General features: G+C 44.4%; 1 protein-coding gene across 1 annotated transcript; it reads right to left on the bottom strand.

Annotated features, from left to right (window-relative positions):
- Positions 1-2633: 2633 nt before the first annotated feature.
- On the bottom strand, positions 2634-3854 carry MYF6 (myogenic factor 6). The gene is made up of 3 exons (XM_057377142.1): positions 3339-3854; positions 2999-3089; positions 2634-2797 (listed from the first exon to the last, which is right to left on the bottom strand). The coding sequence occupies exons 1-3, from the start codon at positions 3852-3854 to the stop codon at positions 2679-2681; spliced, it is 726 nt and encodes a 241-aa protein (XP_057233125.1). The 3' UTR covers positions 2634-2678.
- Between the last annotated feature and the right edge of the window lie 8672 nt (positions 3855-12526).

Below are 12526 nucleotides of genomic sequence, written 5' to 3'. Positions count from 1 at the left end.
AAAAACTTCGATGACTTTGTGCGTGTCTCTCCGGAAAAAGCCTTCATTAAAACACAAACCTCTTGTCTTTACCCAGTTATTGCCCTTTGATTTTGTGATTCCGGGGCCCTATTTGCTTTGGCTGGGGACTTAAGCAAAGATTATCGTTATTAATATCTAACACAAACATTTTAATTGCAAACACACTGACGACCTTCACCGGGAAGACCAGCATGTCAGCTGCAGCCGCGGGGGTCACGGAGAGTCTCTTCGGGAGGTATTTTCTTTATTTAATGAAAAAACTCCTTTAGGCAAACTTACTCCAAACAATCGCTCAAGTTACCCTGCCGCTGGAGGAAACGCTGCCGTGGGGATCCTACCGGGCGGAGCGGGCTCGTTGAGGTGAATGCCCGGCTTCGAGTAAATCTGACAGTCGGCAGCCCCGCTGTTGGCGCGACACTGTGGCTTTGAGGGGTGGCTCAGCACGGCTCCTGCCCTAATGCGGGCAGCGGATCCCGCGGGACTCGGATCGCCTGTGAACTGTGTTTAGCTCTTCCCGCAGACCCTGCGGGGTTTGAAACACATTAGGAGGGAAGGCGACGAGCTGCTATCTCGATCTGAAATACTCTCGCTAGTCGAGTGCTTTCGCTGTAGAAGCGAGCTGCACTGTCTCCTCTGTCTCGCCAGGTCGCAGAGGCGGCACGCAGGGWCCCGCTCTCCCCGACGCGCCGCTTTCTGAAGAGTCCGAGGGTTCCCCGAGGAAACGGGGTTTAATTTGAAACGAGAAAAAAAGGGGAAACTGTTGCATCCCTGTGCTCACTACCCCGTCCCGCCGCAATTACTCCTTACAACGGAATCTCATTAGCGAGCAATTAGACCTAGCATATGACTGGTTTGAAAACCAGGCTGGCCACGGCGGCGCAGAAAGGGTGGTAGGAAGGCAGGGCGATTGGAGAGCCAGCTCCCAGGGCAGGCTCTGCCCAGAGCTCCCACTTCAGGCGGGAGTACTCGTGCCCGAGATGGCCAGGATGGCCCTTCCCGAAATGCGACTGTGACCTTTCAAAAAACAGAAACAAAGAATAAATCAAAGGCTAAAGTTGACGAGCAGAGCGCACGCGGGTGGAGTTGAAGCGTCCTCCGTTTACTTATGCAGGCTCTTTGGCGAGCCCTGTGTGTGTGTGTGCCTGGGGCAGAATACGCAGTTCCCTGGTGGTCGCCCCTTCCCGGGGGTACCATCTATTACAAACCATAACGCTCTGACTCTAAGCAGCTCCGTTCCACCATCCTCAGAGAGGCTGTGGTTTTTTACATCACTGAGTGAAAGGCTTCATATGTTGTTACCCGCCCCCCCACTTCCAAACCCTTTCTGTCACTTAACTCTTTCTTCCCCGGAGGACCCSATTCCCTTCTCCCCTCAGGCTCAAGGAAGTCAAGGAAGTCAAGCTGTGGTGTCCTTCCAGGAAAGATACCACAGCTCCCCCCTGCCCCAGAGGGAGCGGGCTACTGTCACGGCCACTTGCTTCCCCCCCGTTAGTGCAGCAGGCCCATAATTTTTGCCGCAGACAAGCCCTGCATTCAAGTCCTCGGTGCCGAGAGAAGGTGAGACGCACTGAGCCTCTCCCAGCTCAAGGACCGACACAGGAGGTCAGGAGGAGGGAGGTCGGGGGTATCTTTGCATGCCCCGTTTCTAACCTCACATTCCACGTGCAGCGCAAGGCCGAAGAAGCGTTTCTGCCTGGCAAGCTACTCGAGCGGCACTGGACATTTTAGGGGAACAATATCACATTCCAAGGGGACACGCGTTYGGCAAGCACGGCGAGGAACTGGGCCGCGGAGCGCTGCGGGCGGCCAGAGAGGCGACGGGTCCTGCCCGTACACCCACTCATGCCCGCCCAGCTTCCCCAGGAGCCCACAGGGAGACGGGGGATTCACACTGCGGGTGCTGCCCTAAAGAGGCAGAGTCGGTCCTTAGAGGAGTAAGCGAAGGAAAAATTTGTCCCTTGTCCTGCCTCCAGTCACACGGGTCATGCTTGTGCTGCACGGGTCTGACTCTTCTGGTCTTCATCTCGCTGAAGTGAGCGGCGGGTTTTGACTCCGGGATCGAGTTATTGTGATATTACGAGGAGGGGAGGAAAACACTGTAACACAAAGAGCTTTATTTTACAATCCAAGAAATCCATCTGTTCTTATATACAATATCACATTCCACCATTTAAATAGATATGTTTACAAAAGAAAAGACAGTACTGAAATTATTTACAGGAACGAAATTAGTTGGGAACTCTTTAAATATGACTCACACGAAATGCAACCAACAGCTTCACTCAGACAGGAATGAACTTCCCGGTGAGTCTCAGAAAAAGCTGATCACCGGTACACAGGTAAATATCTTAACTTTAAAAAAAAACAAAAACAAAAACAAAAACAAAAACAAAAACAAAAAAAAAAAAGTAAGGGTGGTCTATGCAACACAATTTAAAGAAAACAAAACTCAGGGGAAAAAAAAAAAGCAAAGAAAGGGGGAAAAGTCTGTCTGGCTCGAGTCAGTGGGAGCCATTTTCTTTGGGTAGGTGTACCTTGATTCGATCTTAAAAAGGACCTTGCTGGGGCTTTCCACTGTTAATTTGCTTCGTTACTTAGTCTAGAGAGGAGAGGGTGGGGGATCCATCTCCATTAAATACACTACCACAAAACCAGGTTTATTTCTTCACCACTTCCTCCGCGCTGGACAGTTTGGGCTCGTCAGAAGAAATACTGTCCACTATTGAAGAGAGGCAGCGAAGGCTGCTGGAGGCCGACGACTCGACAACGGAGACTCCTGCTCAACGAGAGAAAAAGGGATTAAAGAGCAGACCTCTCCTCCTCCCGGGCCTCTGCCGGAGAGTCCGGGCAAGGGAGGGAGCGGGAGAGCCGCCCGCCGGGGCCGCGGCCGTCGGGCTGAGGGTAGGGTGCTCGGGCCCGGGGGCGGCGGGCGAGCAGGGCCGGCAGGGCCGGCAGGGCGGCGAGCGGGGCGAGTTACCTTCTTTGGGGCTGACTCCTAGGGCTCGGGAATGGTCAGAAACGCTTTGCCAGTCGGAGCTGCAGGTGCTCAGGAAGTCCGAACCGGGGATCTGCGGCATACAGGCGGGGGCAGGGAGACACGGGGAGAGGACGGGTGTTAGTGAGGAGGCCGCGGCTCCCCGGGCCCGGCCGGCAGAGCTCTGGAGGCCCGAGGACAGGCAGGCTCCGCGAGGAGCCCCTCCGCACCCGCCAGCCTTCCCGGCCCCTGCAGCGGCCGTGCCGAGGAGGAGGAGGAGGAGGGAGGGGACGGGTTCGGCGGTGCTGCCGTGGCGGCGGAGGGGCCAAGCAGCAGTGCTTACATTTCCCTGCTTGGGGCTGAAGCTGAAGGGGTCCCCCCCGATCTCCTGCATTTTCTCCTGCTGATCCAGCCTATGCAAGACGTCCTGCAGCCTCTCGATGTAGCTGATGGCGCTCCTCAGTATCTCCACCTTGGGCAGCCTCTGATTGGGGTTCGCCACAGTCCGCCTTTTCAGAGCCTCGAAGGCTTCGTTGATCTTCTTTAGCCTTCTCCTTTCCCGCAGGGTGGCTGCTTTCCGTCTGTCCGTGGGGGCCGACTTTCTCTTGCAAGTTTTACAAGCCCAGATCAAACACTGGCCGGGGAAGTGAGGGGGTTGTAGTCCCGGGGGTGCCAGCACATGCTCCTCTCCGCTGCTGTCACTGCTGGCCTCTGGCTGCATTTGGTCCTGACATGGAGACAAGGTGCCATCGCTGCCTGGGTACAGCGGGGATCCCTCAGCCATCTCCAGCTGCTGCAGGGCTCCATTCTCCCCGTCCAAGTAGAAGAAATAGGAGCCAGTTTCAAAAAGGTCCATCATGCTGTCCCTCGGCCTCTCTGCCTGCTTGAGTTGGGTGGCAGTCTCAAAAACACCCCGAGGAACAACCCAGATGGAATTTAATTAGTGCAGTGACATAAGTCTCCCCTGCTTTATATAGGAGCTGCTGAAACCCTATCCAACTTTTAGCTGTCGCGGTGTATCACCCTCCAAAACTGATTCCAGCCAGTCTCCCGGGCGCTGTCTTGAGAACATCTCCTATTAAGAAGTGGGGGGAGGAGGGGGCACGAGAGGTGGGAGACAAACTAGAATTTTTTTTTTTTTTTAATAAACAAAAACAAGCGGAAAAAAATTACAACCCAACTTTCCACTCTCCCGAAATCCCGTTAGTTCGGGGTGCAGAGAAGGAACGCGAGGTGGGGTCTCGGGAGCAGCGTCCCGGCGCGGCGGGCGGCCCCGGCCTCGTTGCCGAGCCTCGGGGGCACGGCTGGACGACAAAGCCGCAGGGCTGCGCAGGGGGCCCTCCCCCAGCCCACCCCCCACACCCCCGGCGCAAGCTCCCTGCCCGGGGCTAAGTATAGATCCATAGGGAGAGATTTCAAAGGCAACCATCATTTTCCACATAGAAAATGCGGTTGAAATTTTCAGAAGAAGCCCCTGTTATTTCTCCCCCCGCTTCCCCTTGCAGCATGCCATTCCTGTGACCCGAGCCACTCGGCCAGCCCAAGGTTAGGAACCAGGCTCGCTGTTCCTCCGCACACATGGGGAAGGTTGCCAAGGCAGAGCTGAGCTGTGATGATGAGGCACCCACAGATAGTGCACCTCGGCTTAGCCTTTCAGTCTGAACTTTCCCACGTTGCCCATGAGGTGACAGGAGTGATTCCAGGTGACTGGGTTACAGTGTGATAGGGCTCTCCAGACAGCCCTTGTCCTTGACGCTGTTTAGGGCAAGCAAAGCCCAGGGCATATGGTGTAATTGCACTTAATCCCTTGGGCCTGGCAGGGTATCCGGAGCTTCCTAGACACCGAGACAGAAATGGAGCTTGTGATCACTGTCTGTTAGCCTATGCTGTAATGTCACATCATGCCTGGAACTATCTCACACAAAGAAAGATGAATGGGAAAACGGGTTGTTTGCCTCTTTTCCTGCACTGCCTTGTGTTCTTTAAATACCATGTAATTTCTTTATGCTTATGTATATATATGTATATATATATATATATATATATATATATATATATATATATATATATATATATGCATGTGTAGGCTTTTTATAGAAACTCACAATGATTCCTGAAGTTTAAGCACCTGGAATGCTCTCATAGCTTTCAATGTAGCTCCTTTCTGAAGGGAAGTGTGGTGATTTTGTTGATTTCTCTAAAGCTACAATGAAATTAATCATTGACTTGACTGTTTTTTAAAAATTGCAAACCAATTTCTTGGGGTACAAAAATCTCCAGCACAAAGAGTAGTTGTGGTTTTGTTTTGACCACATCAGTGTTGTTGGAGCGGATTTAATTTCTGTTTTAATGAAGCAGAATAATGTCCAGTTTTGGATGAGACAGAGAAATTCAGACTCTTTTCAGCAAAACTAATTTTGATACTATTCCACCACTGAGGTTTTTCTCCCTCTTCAGATTAAAGAAAGGACAGTCTGCAAGGGAAGGCACTGAACATAAGAAACAGTTTCTCAGTTTCCATGCTCTGCAACTTGCTTTCTGTTTGACCTTTGACCAGTCACTTGCTTTTCCTGTGATTTAATTTTCTACCTTTAAAGGAGGATATAATGTTGACCTTTACCCATCCCTTGTGTCTCTGATTTAATTTGGTGACTATCCAGGGAGAAGCTAYCTCTTACATGCTTTGGGGTATTAAAGACGTCTTTGTCCCATAGCATTAGTAATGGTAGTAATAAAAAACCCCAAAACAGCAACAGCAAAAACCAACCAAATATAAACAAACCCCACAACAAACAAAACGCCCCTAAACTCCACAAACCAAAAGTGTGCTGATTGTTTAGGTGGTTTTTTTCACATTTACTACACTCATTTTTTCCTTTTACTCTTTTGTTTCTGCAGTACTACTCTGGGAATGTTTGGAACAAGAAAGATGAGATCTGTCTACTGGTAAGGTGCAGAAATGAAAATTTAATTTAGGGGAGAAAGATAATTACCAAATTGCTGCTGTCCTTTTAAGATCTTTAAGTGGACTTCGTGAGTTTGTAAACTGCAAGCTTAGGAGCCAGATGCTCCTGCTGCTGTCAACAGTTGTTTTTTGTTTTTTTTTAAACAGGAAACAAAATAAGTTCTTTACAGCACTTAGTGATATGGTAAACAGATTCAGTTCCTCACAGTGATGTGAGCACAGCATAATTACTTCTTTGTTGGACTAATTGATAGGAGCAAAACTCCTATCAACTGCAAAGGAATTTTAATTTGAATGAAGTCGATCAGTTTCCCCATCATATAAGCAACTTGACTTTTGCTACATCTCCCACTCCAGCTCCTTGGTTTATATAACACAGCTAGCAAACAGATGTAGCACTGAGCAAAATATCCTCAGAGATGTACTCCATTACAAAACTGAATCAAGTGGAGGGTTCAAAAGCTGGTACCAGCCCTTTTTCTCTCCATTCCTTATATTCCTGATCATGTTAGATATGAGCCCAGAGACATAAGAGGAAATAAAACCATGTGAATAAGAATAACTGGACATAGGATTGAAAGGAGGATCATGGCTGAAGTCTGCTTGTAATTTCAGTCAGCTTGGTAGAACCTCACAACAAAAACTTTGAAGCCGGTACTTTATTCAATTGTTTGTGCTACTGTCAGAATACCATGGTACTCAACCGAAAATATACTTTCAGCATATTTACACAAGTAACACTGTGATGTGCTGTGTTTGGTGTACAAGGTCTATTATCCTTACCAAAGAAGTATTTCAGAAAGTCAGTGAGTTGTAAATTCAGTGTGTGGTCAGGATGACCAAATCCAAGACAGATGCAACTGCATTTTAAGTCACAGCTGGTCTCCAGGAGTTTGTTCCCTCCAAATTCACTTTTCCACATACAATTTTTTTTGATAACTTTGGTTGAGTAATAAGCCTGGAATTGCCTGGGTCATTCTTGGCACCTTAAGGTTTAAGCAGAAATTTAGTCCAGAACTACAGAGAATTATTTTGCCAGCTAGGACCCACTTAACATGTTATACCATTCCAAATACCTTATTTTTCTCCTTCATGCTTCTCAATGTTCTTTCAACCACAGGCACTCTGCATTTTAAATCTTTGATCTCTTTGGCCCTTCTTTGCAGTGGCGTTGGTRATCAGAGAGGAGTTCCTGTGTGTCACTGCAAAACGGCACCTGGGTGAAGGTGAATTTTTCAGGCCTTGTCATAGCCCTATTCCGCTCATACAATACCTGATTTGAGAGATGGGTAGATACTTTGGTAGATTATTAAGTTGCTTCTTGTAGATTTATGAAGTGCAGGTTTCCAGTGTAGGTCCAGCTGTAGGTGTACCTGGGCGCTTGGAGTTTGCACATTAGAAATGGAAATCTTCTGTTCACATTCTCACTCTTTTTCCTTTTAAACTCATGTTCAGCAGCATCTTTCTTAGCAGAAGCTTTCAGTACATTTTATTGTTAATACAGGATGTTATTCTTCTTTTGTCTTTTCAAACTGTATATATTCTCTGAATGTTTCTGAAATCCCTCTAACATTTGACTTTATATCTTCTACTGATAGCTGTTTCTAATGTCCTTTTTTTTCCCCACAGGAAAAATAACAACTTTTAAAATTGTAGCCTTTATCATCTAATTTCTCAACAGAAAAAGAAATATATATGCTCTCCTCATTACTGACTCCACGCAACCACTTAGAGTAACTCCTTGCTACTGAAAACCTCTAGAGTCCTGCTCTCGTGTTCTCTGTCAATTCCAGTTCACACTGGCCTCCTCACCAGGATTGTGGTAGGTTATTCAGGTAAGGGTAGGTGGCATGTCTCGAAATATATGTTATTGGCCATGTTTTGTTGTCACTGGTGTCACTTGGGACACCAGTCTAAGCTGTTAGAGGGCTCTCTGAAATGATAAGGGGAGGCTGAGTCTTCAGCACTGCCAGATTTTCAGAACTTTACCTGGCTCACCCATATTATCTGCTAACATTCATAGTCACAGTTCTTAGAGAAGAACTGAAGAGGCATGATTTTCCGCTGAAATAGTATATTATGCCGAGGATTGCAAATGGAGGATTAGAAACTTCATCTCTCCTTTCCCTTCAGAAAGATATTTTAAGCTTCTACTTTGTAAGATGTTTGAAATAGCTGACAGATGTGCAAGGGAAGAGTTGGTACGCCAAACATCTGTTAAAGAGTACTTATCTATTCCTGAACCTACAACACATTACAGAAATGTTTGGTAAACAGAGAGATTAGAGATTTTCCATGAGTTTTCTTAAAAGTCTTGACAGTGTAGGCTCTAAAAGGACCAGCATTTCTTATGCTGATGATGATCTATGGGAAAATTAAGTCAAAGAACATTTCTGACATTCATGGAAGTGTAATTCCTGCTACTGGAACAAGGCATGTGGAGCATCATGGGATGTGGTATGTAGTAGCACTTATCTGAATTTCATTGTCTCTTCTGCCTTCAGATGAATTTCACTGGTCTGTAGGGATAGCACAGACCAGCTTTAATTCTCGATTTTAATTTATATATGCTGTTAGACTTATCTGACTTTTGTTTACCTACAGTTTATTCTTTACTTGACCCTATTCAAATTCTGCTTGTCAAAGAAAATGCATATCTACAATGTCACATGAACTCTCATTGGAGATTTGGGAACTGACTGGAGGAAGTGTGTGTGTACTGTTCATGCCAGTGCTTGTGTATAAGTATGTGACATTTCAGAGAATTTAAAAGCACATGGGAGCAGCCATCCCTCAAAGGCAAGTTTTGCAAATAGGGCAGTGAATGGTGTAATACATGCGGAGAAACTGGGGAGCCAGAAAGGTAAAAACCTGGAAAAGAAAACTTTGTATAAATTTACAGTCTTTGTTGGGGAAGATTTAAAAATTCTTATCCAAAGAGGTCTTGACTATATAGCTGTTCCAAATTATTGCTGTTTGCCTTTGATTGGATATGGACTTTAGTGTTCATATCAGTTACAGTCCTGTTAGTATCTGAGAGGTGCAACCTTGCTAACTAAACAGACTTCTCCAGTTCAATATGGTAAGATAGGGTTTCATTACTGCTCTCACACTGGCCAGTTATGAGACACAGTTCAAAATGGCAGATGCTTTGATGCCTGTGTCAGGGTCTTCAGTGACAAATAGTAACCCCTGCACAAACATATTTATTTTACTACAAGACATTTTCCTGGGGAGGAGGGCGTGTCTGCCAGAAACTGGAGGCCCATTGCACTGCTGCTGCCTGGGACAGGCATTTTCCATGGTTCTATCCACAAGCACCAATTTCTTGCAAGAAGAAAGGGAGTAGTAGTGACAGATATCTTCTACTTGTGTTTAGGCAAAACAGGAGAACAAGAAATGTGACATGAGTACAGGACACACSATGTGTTGTATGATCATGCTGTTATGTTTTTTGTAGTTACATGAAAATAGTTACTATTTTTACAGTAGATGTTGATTTGCCTGTTTACACTACAAACTGTTGGAAGCGTGAAATGCATTTTCACACCATATTGTCTCAGGATATGATGACTGTGATATCTAAAACTAATCTCAGTCAACTGTGATATCAATCTTCAGTCAACCTGAACCTCAATTCTGCAAGTGCAAGGGAGGAAAGGGTATGTGAAGAGCTATGTCTGCATCCAGGACAGGCTGATCACATCCCTGCTGCCTATGTACAAAARGAGTTCAGTGCTCAGACTGTGGAAAAATGACATCTTACTGTTCTGGGTCTCACAAGGGATTTTCTGCAGAGCCATGAATCTTCATGGAAAACTGGGATATCAGTGGCTTGCATGTGAAGATGCATTAAGGGTAATGAATGCGGACAACTCTCTTCTTAGCAATAACATAGGGATTGTTTAAAACAGCACATCACAAAACCATGAAATTATTACGCCAAACCATATCGCTTTCAAAAGAAAAATAGCTGCTGTTTTTGGAAAACAGAAGCTATTGAGACAAAGTAATCTGGAAAGAAATTTGCACTGTATTAAATAGTAGTAATGACCTTGAATTCAACATGTATTTTATCCTGTTGTTACGGAAACTTGTGGCACAGCTGCAAAACTGTTTTAGGCTGTGAAGGTCATTCAGTTATTCATCTGTGTGACATTTATATACAAGGTTGGTTACCTGTGATCTGCCACTCCAAGAAATACAGCAGTCTGTGTTCTACTCCTTTCACCTCTGTGTTCTGTTCATGTCCCTTCATTTCACCTAATAACTGCTGCACGCTTGCATTCTAAGATTTAATTTGCTTTGGTATTCCTGAAGGCACAAAAAACATGTTAAAGTACACTGGGATTTAGATGTTTTAACATGGTTTCTTGAATGGGCCACAGGTATGTGGCACAAAGAAAAATCTGAAAATTTATTTTTTGAGATTTTTGAAATAAGTAAATATGTGTGATGGTAGCTTCTGTACCATGTTAAAAAACCCTGATGACATTCCAAAAGTACAAAGCAGTCTTATTGTCTCTCCTAAAAGAGAACATGACATTTCTTAAGGTATGGAAAGAACCTTGGCTCTTTCTTCCCTATGCAATTCATCTGGCACAAAATAACAAAGACAGGGATGAAAGCGGGATAGTATTCAGGGTCTTTCCCTTCCCATTCTAATCAGATTTCAAAAAAATCATGCCTAAAACCCACTTGTATTTAATTTTTCACCAGACTACTCTGGACATTTCAGAAAAATTGCACGTACTAAAAGACTGCCAAATGCCTTCTTGGCCTGCAAAAAAAAATCTAACATAAGGCTTCAACTGACCTCTTGTAAGCATGTAGATTTTTAGAGAAAGTGTATAAAGTAGGCTTTTTGGGGAAATGATTTGAAAATTAAACACTGAGGAAAAGTTTAGAAGATACATAATCTATTCTGATTAGATAAAGCTCTGAAAAAGTAATCTTAGATCTCTGTTTTGAAACTGGTAACTGACAGCTCATAGCTGTGCTTAGACTCAGGGAAAATAATGATAAAAAAAATTTTGTGAAGCGTGAACCAGCTGGCTTATAACAGAATCTGTCAACCTGTACTATCATTATTTGTGAATAATATTCATGTATGTATTAGAGCAGCCTAATAGAAGTGTTTGGCTGGAAGGGTAAGCTTTACAATTATTACTTTGATGTACAATTGATTACTATAATGACTAAGAAATAGAATGTATATAAGCTATTGTGCACTAGCAGCTCCTAAACAAATTCCACGTGACCAATAATAAATTAATTCTATTTTAATAGGTCTTTAGTCGTGCTCTGTTTAATGGGAGCTGCTGACTGCTTTGGACTTTATAAAAGTCTGGTGTTTAAATGAGATGAGCAAGTATAGATTATAGATGTAACTTTAGGATGATACAATTAATTGTAAAATATTTATTTTGGTACTACTGTCTTCAGCTTTGGACAGCCAGAGTGAAACATCACTAGCTTTCCAGTAGTGTYTGCAACTGTTTTCTGAAACCAGATGATATTTGGAAAGGGAGGAACCAGAACCAGATGAGTTCAGACCATGGCATTTAGCAGTTCATATAACTACACCTTATCTTCTGTTTCTTTCAGAGTGACTTACTTGCAGCCACATTAATTAGCAAGTTGCAAATTAAATGGAGTGCAAGAGGATGGGAAGACTCAGCTGCAGTTCCATGCCCATTTTCAAGGACTACATCATCTCAAAATTGATGCAGCTGGTACAGTTATAGAAAACACAGAAGAGGAAGACGAAATACTAACATGATGCTTGGAAACATTGTGTAAATGTTGAATGAATGTGATGATAAATTGAATAGAAGAGTGAAGGGAAAGTGTTGGCAGTGATCAAGCAAACAGTAAACACTCCTGCAAAGAGGAACAGAGTAAACTGCTGCTGGCATTTATGTGGATAGAAACAAATACATGCAATTCATTATAACAAGGCAGATTCATGTCAGTCTCCTGACAGGTAGAAAAACCCAGATAGCTTGGCTGCAGAGAAGCAACAATATCAACCTCTGCTAGAAGTGATGTTGCCTTCAAGCAAAATAAGCAGATTATGGCACAATCAAATTCCTTTTTTGTTCCCCCCTATTTTACTATTAAATATATTATCTTTGTGCCTTATTATGAAGACTTCTACTTTGTTTGGGATAACAGAGGAACACTAAATGTAGAAGAAAGGCAGTCAAGGTATCAGTGGTCTCGCAGGAAGGGAGAAGATCCAGCCAGGCTCCTGCAATTTTTTTTTATTACTGTACTTTGGGTTTTGAACAGCTGCTTCCATATTTCATGTAAGAGCCTGCCCCCCTCAGGCTTCATCCCTTTCTGAAGGAATATCTGAATATTCTTGAAAATGGCTCTACTGGGATAAGAGAGATGATGCATATGTGATTCCCAGGTGTGATGGTTCCCTGAGATGTGATAAACAATGATAAACAGTTCCCTGTTCTGAATCCAGAAGAGGATCGGAATAAATCAGTGTATTATTTGAGTGCTTAAAATAAAAGCCTAGAGGTTTACTTCTGGATTTTTTATGGAAATGGAAA

This window comes from Malurus melanocephalus, unplaced genomic scaffold (genome assembly GCF_030028575.1).
Source record: "Malurus melanocephalus ecotype Western Australia unplaced genomic scaffold, MMel_1.1 scaffold_301, whole genome shotgun sequence".
NCBI classification, from domain to species: Eukaryota; Metazoa; Chordata; class Aves; order Passeriformes; family Maluridae; genus Malurus; species Malurus melanocephalus.
The sequence above is the reverse complement of the archived record's forward strand: the minus strand, read 5'-3'. Positions and strand labels throughout refer to the sequence as shown.